The following is a 17,962-nucleotide window of genomic DNA, read 5'->3' as shown; positions in this document are numbered from 1 at the left end:
ACTATCGAGAACTTGTTGTAGTGGCATTCGATTCAAAGCGAGTAATTATTAAAGGGGATGACGTATTGTGGTATTACAATTGTGCTACGTTTGATACACGTTCTCATTCTTGGATTATAATTATAAGGTTATACGGATTTAAAGCTAAGATGGTGTACTGAATTTGCTTTATGTATTTAAGTTTATGAATTAATTTTTAAGGAGTGAGGAAGAGTGTTTGTTATAAACGGTACGTAACTTTACGTAGAGATTAAATATTTTAGAAGGTGTGTTTTTTGGGAAATCCGTATTTGCCCCTGAGGTAGTATTCGTTAGTATGAAATTATTCTTCACTGCGCCACTACATCTGGTGCTGGTAGGATATATTTTATATCCGCCCGAATAGCGACTGACGTACACAAGGTGATAACTACTTAATGCTTGACATGGTAGCCGGCTAACATGACAGTTACATGACATTACGCGTGTCACGGGAATATAACATTATTTATTACATAATAAGGTTATTTTTCCGTGACACGAGTAATGTCATGTAGCTGTCATGTTAGCCGGCTAACATTCCAAACATTCCGATGGCAAATGGGATAAAGATCAACGTAGTCATATAAACAATATCAAAACTCAAGAGTAAATAACCTCCTTTTTCAATAATTCAATTCTCGACGCTCTTATGTCTATTATTAAAAACATAACTTCCAAATTTAATTACTTACCAGTGACTATAAAAATTTAACTTCTTTTAAATTATTTTGCAGGTTTAAAAACTTTGATTTAAATATTTCCCTTATCTTTGAATGTGTTTTGGTGAACTTTAGACATTATTGTCAATCATGTTCCAGATATGGATATTCGGCCACGTCTGGTGTTCGGTATGGCTGGCGGTAGACGTGTGGATGTGTACAGCGTCCATCTTGAACCTGTGCGCCATCTCGCTAGACCGCTACGTGGCAGTCACGCGGCCTGTCAGCTACCCCAGCATCATGAGTCGGAAGCGGGCCAAGGCGCTCATCGCTGGTCTCTGGGTGCTGTCGTTTGTCATCTGCTTCCCTCCCCTGGTTGGATGGAAAGACAAAAGAGTATGTACTTTATTACTTTATGTTAAAGTCTATTGAGGCAGGGGAATATAAAAATGTTAAAAATTGATGAATCACTCTTTATAATAAGTTTATGGAATTAAAAAATACTGTTAGAGCAAACATTTCAACGAAATTTTATTGCATTATATTTTTATTAAATTCAGTGTTATCAGTAATTTAATTAGTTTTATTTATTAACTAGCTTTTGCCCGCGGCTCCATACCAAATTTTATCCTAATACGTTGGGTAGTTTTTGAGTTTCACACGTTCGGGCAGACCGATGCAGCGGGGGACTTTGTTTTATGATATATTTTTGTAGAACTTTTTAAGAGGAACAATCCCGTCATACATTATTGTTGCATAACTTTAACCGTTTACGCAGCGCACGCAACAGAAGCTCTCAAAACTAATAAATTGTCCCCGTTTTTGCATCATGTTTCATTACTGCTCCGCTCCTATTGGTCATAGCGTGACGATATATAACCTATAGCACTCCAGGAACAAAGGGCTATCTAACACAAAAATATTTTTTCAGAGAACCGGTAGTTCCTGAGATTAGCGATTACTGCTCCGCTCCTATTGGGCATAGCGTGTTGATATATATAGCCTATAGCATTCCAGGAACAAAGGGCTATCCAACACAAAAAGAATTATTCAGTTCAAACTCCTAGTTTCTGAGATTAGCCGTTACTGCTCTGCTCCTATTGGTCATAGCGTGATGATATATAGCCTATAGCACTTCACGAACAAAGGGCTATCCAATACAAAATGAATTTTTTAGTTCGAACCGGTAGTTCCTGAGATTAGCCATTACTGCTCTGCTCCTATTGGGTATAGCGTGATGATATATAGCCTATAGCACTCCACGAACAAAAGGCTATCCAACGCAAAAATATTTTTTCAGTTTGGACCGGTAGTTCCTGAGATTAGCCATTACTGCTCCGCTCCTATTGGGTATAGCGTGATGATATATAGCCTATAGCACTCCACAAACAAAGGGCTATCCAACGCAAAAAGAATTTTTCATTTCGGACCGACAGTTCCTGAGATTAGGCATTACTGCTCCGCTCCTATTGGGTATAGCGTGATGATATATAGCCTATAGTACTCCAAGAACATAGGGCTATCCAACGCAAAAAGAATTTTTCAGTTTGGACCGGTAGTTCCTGAGATTAGCCATTACTGCTCCGCTCCTATTGGGTATAGCGTGATAATATATAGCCTATAGCACTCCACAAACAAAGGGCTATCCAACGCAAAAAGAATTTTTCAGTTCGGACCGATAGTTCCTGAGATTAGGCATTACTGCTCCGCTCCTATTGGGTATAGCGTGATGATATATAGCCTATAGCACTTCACGAACATAGGGCTATCCAACGCAAAAAGAATTTTTCAGTTTGGACCAGTAGTTCCTGAGATTAGCGCGTTCAAACAAACAAACAAACTTCAGCTTTATATAATAGTATAGATTTAATACTTTATATTTGGTATTGGAGAAAGGTTTTGGTTTACATTTTACAACCGGCTTTCTGATGTTAACAACTCCAAGGTTACTTACGCGCAAATTTTGTTAGAAAACCTACGCATAATATCTCCGATATATGGGTATATTTGGAAAGCAATATATATTATTAAACTTAATGTATTTATCGACAGTGTAGTATGATCTAGGGTTACATTATGTTATGCTCAGAGCTAAGATAATAATATTATCGTTGAAGTTCCGCATGCCAATATAGTTCCTGATTCATCGAACTTTGATTAATATCGGCCTCTTGCTTTGTAGTCTTGCTCTATGATGATGTCTTAAAGCAAATTCAATTAAACTGAAAATCTTCGTAATGCATTATAATTACAATTTTACGTGTAACATCCCTAAATAATTACTAATAGATTATACATGTCACATCGCTGACTTATGTAATATTTTTTACAGAAATTCAGTTATATATTGCATTTTTCTATATCATTTTCAGTGAAAATTTCCAATAATCCCGAAAGATGAGTAAAGGGGAAACCATAAATTATTGCCTTTTAAAATTTTTACCATCATGAAAATTGTATATAAAATTTTTCCAACATAAATAAAAATTAACATAGAACCATGTAATAGTAAGTAGCGATCTCATACATTATCATTTTAATCCTTCACCCATCTGTTGTCGTGTAATCGTACTGTATAGGATTTTTATCTGTAATAGGAACAAGAAGAAGGCACGACCTGCATTTAAGTAAGTGCTCGTAAGGGGCCGTTCAAGTATTACGTAACTCAATTCTTGAAGATATTTGACCCCCCCCTCCAAAAACTCTAAAGTGTAATTTTTTTGTAATATTCACAATTATTTGAATTGCAAAATACCGGAAAGTCGCTAAAGTACCTTTGTTATTGTTTTAAAATAAAAAAAACAATGTTACATTACGCTTTGTACGAGACTCCCTCCCGCCCCTGTAACGCATCGTAACGTCTTACAAGAAAAAATTACGTAATATTTGAACGGCCCCTAACTTCTTCGGAGTAATATGCGATGCTTATGACACGTACCTTACAAATCGTGTGCGAAGACTCGAAAAATTTCTTATTTCCTTTCACAGCCTGAAGAAGGTGACCTTCGGACTCCGAACCCACCGTGTCCTTGGACGTGCGAGCTCACCAACGACGCTGGTTACGTCGTCTACTCAGCCCTCGGCTCCTTCTACATCCCCATGTTTGTGATGCTGTTCTTCTACTGGAGGATCTACAAAGCCGCTGTAAGGACCACTAAGGCTATCAATCAAGGATTCCGGACCACTAAAGGTGAGTTTATAATTGTGACTGTAAATATAAATTTCAAATTATTGAATGCCCTCCCCACTGGTGTTGTAACTTGATGGTTATAGTACCTATTAGTAACTTGAAGGCAATTTTCAATGAACGATCCCAATCGCTTTTTTCGATCTATCTCAAAAATGGACAAATTAGAACAAAGTTTTTTGCCATGCTTACAAATGAGTTAATTCATTGGCTCATTCTCGGAATGGGATTAAAGACTGAAATTGGGATCATTTATAGAAAACAGCTGTAAGTCATCATTTTACTTTCAATGTGGTCTTAGTTTAATTCGCAATCTTGGATCAAGGTTTTACAAAATATTTTCTCGCTTAGATCTGAAGTTTATATCAAATTATGATCACACGGTTAATGTCATGTCATTCGTATCAAGTTCACGAATAAAATTTTATAATTTTATTATACTGAAAATGAGGTATAAAATTTAGATCTAACCTTGATCCAGGTTGAATGCCTGATTAAAACCTATAGTTACTAATATTATTGTATCCATAACGAACTTACTTAAAATTCAGTATCCTTCTAAAAATGCACAACTTATTTTTTTATTGTGATATCCCAGCACTTTGTCTCAATAGTTACAACTAGATTGTCACTTTATCAATCTGAATACTGAGACCACTTTACCTCAACAATTGTCGTGATATCTGCACCTAACGTTAGCTATGCTCAGTATAATTCAATCAAGATTGTCTGTGTTTGATTATAATGCATGTATGTAACCTGTTTTTTATTTTTCCCATATTGACATAAATTTTGGACAAAACAAATGTAAGTACTATTTTAAAAATAGAATTTATTAGCGCTTAGCTTAAAAAAATAACACATTCTTTTTTTCTTTAGGCAAAGGCATGGGCAGCCGTTTTGATGACAACCGGTTGACTTTACGAATACATCGTGGTAGGGGCTCTAATCGTCCTCACGGATCTCCGTTGTCAACAGCCTCGAATCATTCCACAAGTACTTCATTGAGCGCTTCCCCAGAACGCCTGAGAAGGTTATTTATACTACTTATTTCCAGACGAGTAAGGTTTAATTTGCTGAAACCAAGTTTCATAATAGTGTATTTCGACAACAAGTTGACGTACGCGCGATGCTTAAGAGAGTGTTATAAGATACCTAGCACACATTTTTATTTAAAGTAATGCACATGTCATCTTTGAGATTGCTAGCGAAGAAACTCTAAGATGACAATAGCATGAAGGAAACATTAAAACCACTGTAATAGTTTTTAACGCGCCAAGTTTAGCGATAAGGAATCACGTAATACGATATGTTATCTTTGCTGTACAAATAAATTATTTAGATTTTTCACACTGTACAGTGTACACAATTAAATCTAGATTATTATTCTTGACGCTTTCTGTTCATGGAATTAACGATCAAACTTCTATATTCCAGACATTCCAGCGCCCGCAGAGCTCACGAAAAAGTCAAGATCTCTGTGTCCTATCCTTCATCAGAGCAGATTTGTACAACTCATGAGAACTCTCGGTCACCAAGTCGTTCTCCCAGCCCGTCATTATATGCAGTCCATTATGAACGGGATGGAAGGGAGCTGACTGAAAGCAGGCTTAGGGTGAGGCCTCCGCACCATCTCGCACCAGGACCCTTGTATGATGAGTTTGATGATAAACCAAGGACTACTAGGCGGATGGGCAAAAGGAATATCAAGGCTCAGGTGAGCATTTTATAATGCTGTTTTCTTATTTTGAACACTGTCTTTGATCTTCTTAGCTGGAACTCTAATATCAATGGTAATAAAATGAAGTCAAATAATTTAATGCTTACTTGATATCATAATGATTCGATGGACTAGAGCGCATCATAGACTGATATCATCTAGAGTGATTTCATTTGAAACAATGGAATTGTAACCCATATCAAAATAAATTCGACTACAGAATAAAAAAGTGTAGGAAGTGTAACCAATATGAGGCCTTGACGGAAAAATTGTGGATCTAGATTCAGATATTTAGACTTTTTAACTTTTCTTTACAGGTGAAACGGTTCAGAATGGAAACGAAAGCAGCGAAGACCCTCGGCATCATAGTCGGTGGCTTCGTGTTCTGCTGGCTGCCATTCTTCAGTGTGTACGTGGTGCGTGCATTCTGCGGAGAATGCGTTACTCCTATCGTCTTCTCCATTCTCTTCTGGTTGGGTTACTGCAACTCCGCCATCAATCCTCTTATATACGCACTCTTTTCGAAAGACTTTAGGTGAGTTTCAGGATTAAACATTCAGTACATTTGTATTGTAAAGGAATTGTCCACGATAAAAGCCCAAAATTCCCTTTAGTTATCCTTGTTCCTTTTGACTTGGGTCGGTAATACATACGTGAGTCCTCTGATATCGTTGGTGTTTGTGGGCGGCGGATTTATCATTAGGTCACACAATGGCTTATAAGCCGTTCTAAAATAATAAAAAAAAAACTCTAGATATATTAGTAGATAGGTACGCTAAAATTATTAATGCTGGACCTAATATCTAATGCTTAAAGCCTATTTAGACTATGACGATGACCATGACATGGTATTTTACATAATTACCCTATTCAGGTTCGCTTTCAAACGCATAATCTGCAAGTGTTTCTGCGGCGGCGGAGGCCAACGTCGGGAATCAGACGAGGGCTCTGCCCGGCGCGCTAACAATCGCCCCACGCACTCACATTCGCTAGAGGAACAAGAACCTCCCCAGAGTAGTTCGGCTGCAGACAGGTACGTTAATCTTTATCTATTGATTTTTTATACACAGAGAAGCAAAAATTGAGCTTTATTTATAAATATCTATGCTGTAAATTACGGAATGATATGCCGACAGACACATCGTTTACTTAAGTAGATACTTAATTTTTTTATTAAATTACGGAATGATATGCCGACTCATGGTTTACTTAAATAGGTACTTTATTTTTATTAATTAATAATATATGAATAGGTAAATAATTAATATATTAAACCTACTTACGTAATTTTATGTAACCTTTCTGATCTATAATTAATTTTTCTTGCCCCAAACGAATATTTCTTGTGGACAACGCCATCTATGTACAGTATGCCACATACATTCATCATGCAAAGGAAAAGAAATTACTAACAAATTTAATATTATTATTTTTGTCACACACGTAATGTCATACACGTAAATAATATTTTTGTTTTTTTTTTTAGGTGACGTCAGGCCATGCGACGGCAAAATCCCCAGTTCCAGTCCACCGTCGCATGCGTTTAACGAATAACGTTATTTATAACAAATAACCGTTGTCGCTGTAAGGACATGTTAATAACATAATAATATTTATGGTGAAGAGCTTAAACGACGTCAAATGTAAATCTATAACGAAATATTATATTATTTAGTAATATAGCGAATGTTTAATTTTTTTTTACATAATAACCAATCTTTTAAGTTTCTTTGTTTACCTGGATTTGTTCATAGTTATAATTTAAATATTACCAATTTAAATTAAGCGTAACTAGTCTGTCTAAAAAAATAATGTGGTAGCCTAAGCAATACTATTTAGATAGATACTAAGAATTATAAGTAAATTAATTTTGTGTTACATTATAATAATCTTTAAAATCACGTTGAACCTTCGCTACATTCCTAAATAATACCGCAATTATTATAAAATTTATAAACTCAAGCTAAAAATGTTTGTAGATTTTAATGTGCATAAAGTTTTGGAATGAATTATTTATTGGAAAAGACTGTTCGATCTGTATCTACTGTTATATGTTAGATAGCTAATTAATTGTGTAAAAACAAATGTTATTTCAATGTAAATGGAACATGCCTTGTTGTTAGTTTTCTTACTCTTTTTATAGCTCCATACCAAAAATATAACGAGGAAATATTATAATACATTTTGCGAAATAAAATCACTGTACATAAATCTTTCATTAATTTATAGAAAAATTTTTATCAAGTTAGAAATTCCTCTGATTTTTTATTGTAAAGTATATTTTTAATAGTGTAATAATCCTAAAATTATATTTTATTCACATATACAGTTTTAATATTTATTTAATTTCAAAAATGTTTATATATAACACATCAATTATTTTCTAAGTAATAACGATACACACTAGAATCATCTTATGTCCATGTATCCTACAAAAAATATATAAATAGTTAAGCTAGACATCTCACTGTAATACATAATTTTATCGCCAATCAACTTTTGTTAAAATTTTATAATTAGAATAAAAATGTTTTATTTTAGATAAAAAAAAATAACATTGTGGCTAATTCTACAGTTAGTCTAACAGAGATTTTATGTTGGAAATAAAAACAAAATATTTTATTTTATACTAGCCAGTTTAAAACTACGTCATAACGCCCTATTTCATTTATATTGGGTCCTTATTGTAAAGAAAACCCAAAACATTTTATTAATAATCATCTAAATTGGTAGATTTTTGTTTTAAATTGTGATTGTAGTTTAATATAAGAAATCTAGTCATCTTTTAAAAAATATCTCGTCCATTCTAAAAATATGGAATTCGTCAAATCTATTTCCACAGACCTTCCTCACTAAATATTTTAGTATTAAAAATTACTCATTCAAATAGTATTCAGTAATTATTTACCAAAGATATTGCATTTTATTTATTTAAATTTTGTTGTATATTCCAATCTAGTCTTCCTAATTATAATTTTATGTAGTAATTATCAAAATACCGTTATATATTTGGTACTATACCATGTAACGTATAATACTTACTGTACTTTTGGCTCTGCATCACATCATGCATGACATCTTAATTTAAAACTCTCCGAATGTCGCTACAGACAAAAAAAATGCATATAGCTTGTCAGTAACACACTGTTTTAAATCTGAATCCAGATAAGGCGCCATCCATACATTACGTCACACTTTAAAATTGTAACATTATGACAAGGGGTTGAAGGAGTCATAACTTTTATGACGTCACATGTCACTATCTAAAGTATTAAAACATATAACGTTAACTGTAAACGAAAATCTGTCAATATTGTTACATCTCTGGCTATATAAGATAGTGAGCGGCTCGCTATAACCTCAGGGTTGCTCGTCAGCCACTATGAAGCTAAATTTCGCCCGCCATGATTTGTTGTTGATTTTATAAAAGAAAGTAATACTTACCTAATTTCGGAACAGCTGTTTCAATTTATTCAGCTTTATGTGGAAAATAAAAAAGGGGACCACACAAAATGTGACTTCCTGCAACAAGAACGTGGGAGAAGTATAAAAATCATGAAATTCATGTGACGTAATTTATGGATGACTCTTTGTTTAGACTCTTACAAATATTTAAAAATAGGCATTTGAGTAAAATATAGATATTTGTATAAATATCCAAAATAATTAGACGGCCAATCACTAAATCTTTATCAGATTCTAAAAACTTAATTTTAAGTTATGGCTATAATTTTTTTCCATTATTATTTTTTAACATAATTTGGAGTCAAATGTTATGTCTACTTATTTAGGGTTTATTACCCAAAGTATATTGAACAATCATTACATTCAAGTAATAAGTGTTGATTTTTTTTTTATTACAACTTTATATTTCAATCAATCATTGGATAGTTAATTAGTATCTATACAACTTCAAGGTACAAATTAAGCAATACCCTTACCGAATAAAATTTAAATGGGTGTATTTAGTCAAGAAGTTCATGGATATAAATGGTGAAATGTACTAATTAAACATTTGTACATAGGTACATACAGTAAATTTATAAATTTATATTGTTATCAGCACCAATTTTTATGAATATTTCGTTGCTTTGGGAATTAGCTTCGATGAATGATTTAAATTGACTAAAAGATAAACTGATATTAACACTTTAGTATCCAATATTGGATTCAAAAAGGTCGCACAAATTTATTTATTTAATGAACATAGTACAATTTTGATATTTTCTAAAATACGCTTTAACATTTATATCTATGATTGATATGTAAAGATCTCAACGTTCCTTAACTATTTGATTGTATACTCGATGTTTAATATATGTTAGGCGAGTGTTGTACGTTTATGTGTGAACGATATAAATATTATTATCTGTGTATAAATATACGAGATGTTACTTATGCTGTATGCTTACTTATTTACCAAACCTTCAATACCGTTCGTATTACGAGCCTCGTAACGTAACATTTAAAACCAGTTATAATTATCACTTGAAGAAAAAAGTGCTTTATCATACCCCCATAGGGGATAAATATCCAAAAAATACTGGTAGGTAATATTATTGCCTTTTATTAATACACAGAAGTGTTAAAAAAAATATTATATCCTAAGTCTCAAACATAAAAATAATGTATTTACTAAACAAAATTTCACCTACAATTTTACACCTTTTCTAGATAACTTTTCAAAACCTTGATGAATTGACTTTTAATATGGTACAGGGGTAAATTTGAAACTTCCTATTTATTCCTACCTTCATAAAATATTTCATATCCTATTTAACTTTCCTAAGGAACACAATTTCAAAGACCTTTTTTAGTACTCAGATAAAATTTATATTATAAAGCAAATCGGTTCAAATTTTCACACTTCTAAATGTCACCGATTTAGGCTCTCTGCCAGAATTCGCTCTTCGGGGATAAAGAAGCCAAAAATACTGTACAACTAACATTTTTCTGATAATCACGGGCATAAAATATACCACATTCCACGTTTATAGCTTCTTAAAGTAATGTTCCCATGCAGCATCCAATTGAAGCTATAAACATAAGTCCATCTGACATAGAAAAATGTTCTAAATACAAAAGATTTACCACATAAGCGTTAAATATCATTTATACTTACGTCATATCTATATCACGTGCTTCGACACAATTTATGACTAGTACTTCTTAAAAAATATGATTATATTAAACTCATCATAAAATCAAAATATAATATATCATACAAAAGATCCAATTTTATAAATGACGTATCAAAAATATCGTTAATATCAACTAGCGATTCCCGTTATAACGTATAACGATAACTTAATTCTTTGCAATGTTAAAGTTATGTAATTCTCACCACTACGCATTCGTTCATTCGTCACTCGCCGGTCCTGCTTGCCGGCCTCGTATAATGTATCATTCATTCTTACGTCAAAAATTCATTCAGTTTAGCGGCCGCTTTCTGAATAAGAGAGTGTGTATTTGGTCGTAACAGAGTGTTTACATTATTTAAAAATAAACGATATATTTTAAAAGATACAAAAAATATTTAAATTTAGTTTTATTGTTCAGTGAAATTGCAAGGAATCGCTAACGGCACCATGTATTTCGGAGGCGTCGAAGGGTAAGTAGAATAAAATATTTGGTACATATTTTACGCATACAATACCTAGGTTTGTTGAAAGTGAAAAGGTCTGCCTTGAACATTCCTATAGTAGATGTTTCGCAACATTAATTAGTCCACTATAAATCCCGTGCTATTTCGAACATTTTTCTTACACTTGAGTACAACACTTGTTACTTTTCCGTTCGCCGAAATGTCAATGCCGATTGAATAAAATATTTGAAAATGCTGATTTCGCATAAGTCATTGAATTAAGTTGCGTGAACTTTGAGAAAATATTGACTTGAATTAATAATTAAAATAATTTGCCGATAAATATATATAGTATCTGTATCGACTGTGTATATTTATTATGAATTACTAAATACTCTAGATTATTTTTTGTTAGGATTAAATGAAAAAAATGTTTTCACCAGTAAGCAAATTTTGTAGCAAATGACTCTGGCTAGACAAGTTTTTTTAAATGTTTATAATTCGAAGGAACTTTTTCGTGCGATTAAGGTGTGTGTGGTTAAGAAAGTAGTCAATTGTCAAGTACAAGACATAAATTAACTGTTACAAAACAAGTATTGGATGTTGAGTAAAAAACAAACAATGCGTACCATTGCACATGTCCACAATCACGAATTAAAATTCCACCAATCAGAGACCAGGATTCGATCGGCTTGTCCGCCACGCCGACGTTTTATTTACTTTCAAATTTATGCCTTAGAGCCTACGATATAATGTTTATATTTCCTTCTATAACTAAAGGAATGCAAACAATTTTATTATTCTTTAAGTGTTGACCTTGAATTTTTATGAAGTTTACTTTTCAATTGAGTTGAAATTTATGTAAAATGTCACTCTCAGCTGCACTATACCGATAGAATATGTCTTGAGGTCGTTTAAGGACGTATATCTCCATGGCTGTATAATATATTTTTAATTATCAGTAAGTACCGGAATTTTTCATACCTGTTCCTACCTACTTGAATACTTATATTACCAAAAACCAATCCCGCCATATTTTTAACAGATTTAATTTATTATTAAATAAAATATCGAAGCCTCGCATTTGCACCTTTTCTTTTTCGTCCAAGTAGGCATTATCAGCTTGAAAATGATATTAACTAGGTACTTGAAGAATGGCTTTTTTTTGCATAAAATTTTGGCTATACTGTTTTATAAGTGCTAGCCAACAATTAATAGATTTTTTTTGCATAAAATTTTTGACTTCGCGTTATAAATAAGTGCTGAAACGTTTGTAGGTTGATAGACATTCGCTAATTCGCAAAGGTTATTTCCTGCGGTATAGCCCGCATTCTGATAACGCGATTGATGGCCCCAACCCCTATATTTGCAACTCTCAACCAGGAAGTGTACCAATGAACTAGTACTTTTTAGGTCAGTATGTCCAATGGGGATTAATTTTATTCATCCAAATTTTTGTGCTAATTGGCGAGTAATTTTAAGTATGTATTTTTTTTATTGCTTTGAATGACGAGACGAGCTTGCCGTTCGCCTGGTGGTAAGCGATGTAACCCATAAACAATAGAAACACCATCCAACACCTTGAAATCACAAAGTATTGTTCGGTATTCCACTGCGCTCGCCATCCTGAGACACGAGTTAAGTCCATTGTCCAGTAGTTACACTGGCTACAATGTCCGTCAAACCGGAACACAACAGTGACTACGCACAGCTGCTTGGCGGCAGAAATAGACAAAAGTCACCTATATTTTGTAGTAGTGTATTCCAGGAATATCTATTGAATCTTATCCTTCATATCTGAACATATAACAATGGCGAAATAAAGCCGGCTATAACTTATAACTCAAGCTAACGATATAAATTAAACTACCAGATAATGCTTCGATAAAATAGGTACTTCCCGGATTAATTCCGTCGGTAATAAATTTTCAAGTGCATTTGGATTAATAGGTAAGGTGCAAAACAAGTAATATTGTTTCCTACGTCGAGTAGATAACACGATAGCATATAATGTAATCTATAAACGCTATCACGAACCTTGGCATTGCATTCGATAATAGAAAAAAAAACATCAACTGATATGAATTGTTTGAATACATTGATTGTTGTCTTGGAAAAAGTTATTATTTGTTTTCATATTGGTTTAGGTACATAGATATAAAGTTTGAAAAATATCTTTATTTATTTTCAACAAATTTTATAATGCTGGTATTGACAAAAGTTAATTAGGTCTTATAATACCAATTGGGGTTAACGTAGTAATTTGTAACTTGGGAGTTAAAGTTTAAAAAATAAAACATCTAGTGAACGATACAAGGAGAATTACTTAATTTTGCGAAAAAAACATGTACTTGTTACATTGATATTTTTTTTACCCGACTTGATATCCTTCAAGTACTTCTGTACAAAGTTTTAAAAACAAATTAAGATTTTAAAAGTACGTAATCTATATCTATCTTCTATACTTATAATAAATCTGTAGAGAGGTCAATTCTGTACATGAAATATATTTCCAAAATAACTATCAGGGGGTGATTAGGGATCGATACTGATGCCAAAAATGCAATTAGTAAAATTTTTGTCTGTCTGTCTGTCTGTCTGTCTTTCTGTCTGTCTGTCTGTCTGTCTGTCTGTCTGTCTGTCTGTCTGTCTGTCTGTATAACCGTTATAGAAACAAAAACTACTCGTCGGATTTTAACGAAACTTGGTACAATTATTTGTCATACTCCTGTGCTGGTTATAGTATATTTTTCATCACACTACAATTAATAGGAGCAGAGCAGTGAAGGGAAATGTTGGGAAAACGGGAGAAGTTACTCCATTTTTTAAGCTTCCGTCGCGTGTGCAACCTTAATGGTTAAAGCTACGCAGAAATCATGTATGACGGAAATGTTCTCCTTAAAATTATGTAAAAATATCCCACGACAGCATATGTCTATCTTTTATGGTTGACTCACAATAACACGTGTAACTCCCGATAGCTTAGCAGTTCGAAGCTTTCTCATTATATTTGACTACTCTTACGTTTATAACACTCTCAGTCATCCCTAATTAAAAAAGTTAACATTATTAAATATTCCTTAAAAAAGATTCATAGAAATCGGTATAGAAACACCAAAGTTATACATGAAATACGCTAATAATAAGCCATCACGCGTGAATACTGAATCATGCTATAAGCTTCCTTCGATTTCACCAGGATCCCATCATCAGACCCTGACAGGACAATCGGACCACCTGCATACCACCATTCTTAAAAAAAACATCCCGACAAATTGAGCACCTCCTCCATTTTTGAAGTCCGAAATCCACGCGGGCGAAGCTGCGAGCGGAAGCTAGTTAATAATATAATTGTTAAAACTGTAATCGGTTTAGTTCAGAATTAATGTTACAGGGAGAGAAATCGTTACATTTCATATAATTAAAAAAATACAATTTGTCCTTTTTTTACATTCGTCGAATAGGAACGTCTATGACGTCATAAAATAAAACAAACACTCATTAGGCATTTATCCCCGAAAGGGTATGGCAAAGGCGCAAGCAGGGCACCCACTTTTGGTCACGTGTAGTACATTTCATGATGTGATAGGGAGCGAGCCTATCGTCATATCGAGCACTAATTCCAGACTCCGGGCTGACATTGAGCAGAAAAACCCAAATATTACTTTGCCCGACTCGGGATTCGAACCCAATACCACTACGCCACTAAGGCATTCTCATCTGAATAATCAGAATAAAAATGCATCTAAATATGGTCATTATGTCACTGACTAATATTTAGTAACAGGATACCTATTATGTTAGAGATTTCCTTTTACTATTGTTTGCAGTTCGCAATTATTGATCAATACGTATACGTACATGTAAAACTATTTTTTCCTGTCAAGTCAATGTCAATGACTCCTATTTGTTTTGCCGTGACGTGCATACTTATACGGCGAATAAAAAATTCTATGCGAGAATTACCTGATATTTGATACCGTACTTGTCTTTAACCGCCTTTAAAAAAGGAGTTTCACAATTCGATTGTATTGTTGTTTTTTGTTTATGTGTGTTACCTCAGAACTTTTTAGTATGAACTGATTTTGATAATTTTTTGTATGAAACTGGGTACATAGTGCATGTAAACAAAGTAAATGAATGTTCAAAATATATGTATAAATACACAAAATTAATGGAGCACCTACAATACATTTTATTCAAGCCTAAAATCATAATTTTTTCGCACGTAAGTCGCTAAGGCGCGTAAGGCGGTATTTGTAGAAGCATTCAAAATTTATAATTCACTAGCGACCCGCCCCGGCTTCGCACGGGTGCAATGCTGATACTAAATACACTACAGAAAAACTGTGAACTTTGTATATAAAAACATAGCGGCCCGCTCTGGCTTCGCACGGGTATAACATAACAAAATAACAGATTTCTCCACTATTTAATGGATGTTATTATACATATAAATCTTCCTCTTGAATCACTCTATCTATTAAAAAAACCGCATCAAAATCCGTTGCGTAGTTTTAAAGATTTAAGCATACAAAGGAACACAGGGACAGAGAAAGCGACTTTATTTTATACTATGTAGTGATTACTACTATTAGATAGAAAATTAAATAAGAATTTTTTAATAGTTTAAAATCTTCAAAAAGACCGAAAAATTATTTTTATACAAGTTATTCGTAAGTCTGCATATTCCCGCCCGTAACTCATGCGCACTAATAATATTGAATGAAAGCTCAAGGCCGCTTGCTTGAGAGAGGATTCCAAGGCATTATAAATTGTTGCGCGAATATAATATAGAGATGAATAACAAACTGGTTGGTAGAGCCTGTTCAGAAAGAGAACTGTCGTGGCCAAAAAGTGAACTAACTTTACGATTTACATAACAACCCTTCCCCATTTGGTAAATATTAAACTCATTTCCCATTTCGTATTAATGATATAAATGACCTTGCGTGGTATTTTTAGGGATTTTTGTATAGAAACATACCGAAACTAAACAAAAAAGTAATTAAGCATGGTGGCGACCTCAAATCCCACGACAGTTCTCTTTCTGAACGGACTATATGATTCGTGTCCGATTTTTTTTTATACGACCATGACAATGTGATCTCACTGCACCTGATTGTAAGTAGAGTGGGGTCCAATAGAATCCAACTGACGAGGGATGATTACCCCTTGGTAGTCGACACAATAATGCTGGCCTGTTGGAACCGGATATACAAGCTGATTCAGAACGCGACACGCTGCACACTATGGCGGGTTTTAACGCCTTGTGTACGGTGGTCGCTGTCCGGGCGGATATAAAATATATTCTACCACCGGCAACTAACGTTTGCTTTTGTACAACAATCATCGATCAACGCATGCGCAGAAGCCGACGGAGTAAATGTTTCATATTATAATAAAAAACTAGCGACCCGCCCCGGCTTCGCACGGGTGCAATGCTAATACTAAATACACTACAGAAAAACTGTGAACGTTGTATATAAAAACATAGCGGCCCGCTCTGGCTTCGCACGGGTATAACATAACAAAATAACAGTATTTCTCCACTATTTAATGGATGTATACCTACATATAAACCTTCCTCTTGAATCACTCTATCTATAAAAAAAAAACCGCATCAAAATCCGTTGCGTAGTTTTAAAGATTTAAGCATACAAAGGGACATAGGGACAGAGAAAGCGACTTTGTTTTATACTATGTAGTGATTACAATGTTGTGATCGAAGTACGTACTTTAAATATTTGCAATAAACCTGTTGTGAATACTAGCTATGGTGTTTTAAATGCCGTGGAATACCTCAAAGACGTTGCTCCCGGTTGCAAAATGTTTAAGTGGTTAAGCCATGTCAAAACTATGAGTGGAAAATTCTATAAACCTATCGAAATATGTAAATGTTATAATCTTACTTCATATTAATCTTACTAATTCTAGTATTATAAATGTATGGATTTTTGTTAGAAGTCTCAGAACCGGCTGAACTAATTTTGATGAAATTTGGCATACATGTAGGGCATGTCCTTGAATAATACATACACTATTTAACTCGGTAATTTGTTCAGTAATAGTGTTTTTTTATTTCATTTTTAAACGGATTCAGCGTATAAGATAATGCACAAATCAAACACGAAGATACTATTCTAGATTTGTACGTTTTCATTGTGATGTGGCGACACTTATTACCGGGGAACTGATAGTAAATTCTACATCAGTACTTACGTAAGGTTTTCTTATAGATAGCTATTAGAAAACTTTCCGCATACTCCACTCTGTAACAGCGTTATAGATGTTATATGACGTTAAAAATAATGAGCAAATATAAGTATTTATTAAAGTAAATAAAATTCGGAAAACGTATAAAATTACTTACAATAAATACACCCTAAACATGTAATAAAAAATAAGGAAAGTCATTGTTTACCTACAGAAATATAATTTTCCTCAAAAACGACGCGTAGGTAAGTACCAAAATTCCAAAGATAGGCATTGCAATCAAGCTCCTAATAACAACTTGTAACTTATGAAACGTGCCGAAAATTGATTAATGCTCCATACGAAAAACACTCGAAAATAAATGAAAGCAAAATATTAACAGTTCAATATACGTATTATCTGTCGGAAATTAAAGATAAGAGCCCCGTCTGTTATGACGTCATAAAAACACTTATCTGTTGCATTTTACAGTGTTGTAGTCAATCTGGGCATTTAGCTAGTGTGGGAAGTATTTAGCTGATATTACAAATTGTTCAGCTGAATTCCTCCTAGCTGAATTTCGGCAAATTTCAACG

The 17,962-nt window shown here is 33.6% G+C and overlaps 2 protein-coding genes and 1 long non-coding RNA gene across 3 annotated transcripts in view; 2 read left to right on the top strand and 1 right to left on the bottom strand.

Annotated features, from left to right (window-relative positions):
• LOC115451032 (octopamine receptor Oamb) overlaps nt 1–9,988 on the top strand; it is a 114,598-nt gene extending 104,610 nt beyond the window's left edge. Inside the window, exons 4-10 of the mRNA XM_037440033.1 lie at nt 840–1,076; nt 3,669–3,870; nt 4,747–4,900; nt 5,305–5,584; nt 5,905–6,122; nt 6,462–6,620; nt 7,074–9,988. Coding sequence (XP_037295930.1) covers nt 840–1,076; nt 3,669–3,870; nt 4,747–4,900; nt 5,305–5,584; nt 5,905–6,122; nt 6,462–6,620; nt 7,074–7,077 — 1,254 coding nt within the window. The 3' untranslated portion in view covers nt 7,078–9,988. The remainder of the gene's footprint in view (nt 1–839; nt 1,077–3,668; nt 3,871–4,746; nt 4,901–5,304; nt 5,585–5,904; nt 6,123–6,461; nt 6,621–7,073) is intronic.
• LOC119189686 lies at nt 836–4,751 on the bottom strand. The gene is made up of 3 exons (XR_005112545.1): nt 4,408–4,751; nt 3,619–3,822; nt 836–1,052 (listed from the first exon to the last, which is right to left on the bottom strand). It is a non-coding gene; the product is annotated as an uncharacterized LOC119189686 (long non-coding RNA).
• A 975-nt stretch (nt 9,989–10,963) lies between the features above and the next one.
• LOC115453358 (serine protease HTRA2, mitochondrial) overlaps nt 10,964–17,962 on the top strand; it is a 32,376-nt gene continuing 25,377 nt past the window's right edge. The window contains exon 1 of the mRNA XM_037439943.1: nt 10,964–11,198. Coding sequence (XP_037295840.1) covers nt 11,176–11,198 — 23 coding nt within the window. The 5' untranslated portion in view covers nt 10,964–11,175. The remainder of the gene's footprint in view (nt 11,199–17,962) is intronic.

Source organism: Manduca sexta, chromosome 18 (genome assembly GCF_014839805.1).
Source record: "Manduca sexta isolate Smith_Timp_Sample1 chromosome 18, JHU_Msex_v1.0, whole genome shotgun sequence".
NCBI lineage: Eukaryota > Metazoa > Arthropoda > Insecta > Lepidoptera > Sphingidae > Manduca > Manduca sexta.
Note: the sequence above shows the minus strand (reverse complement) of the source record. Positions and strands in the feature narration are given on the sequence as shown.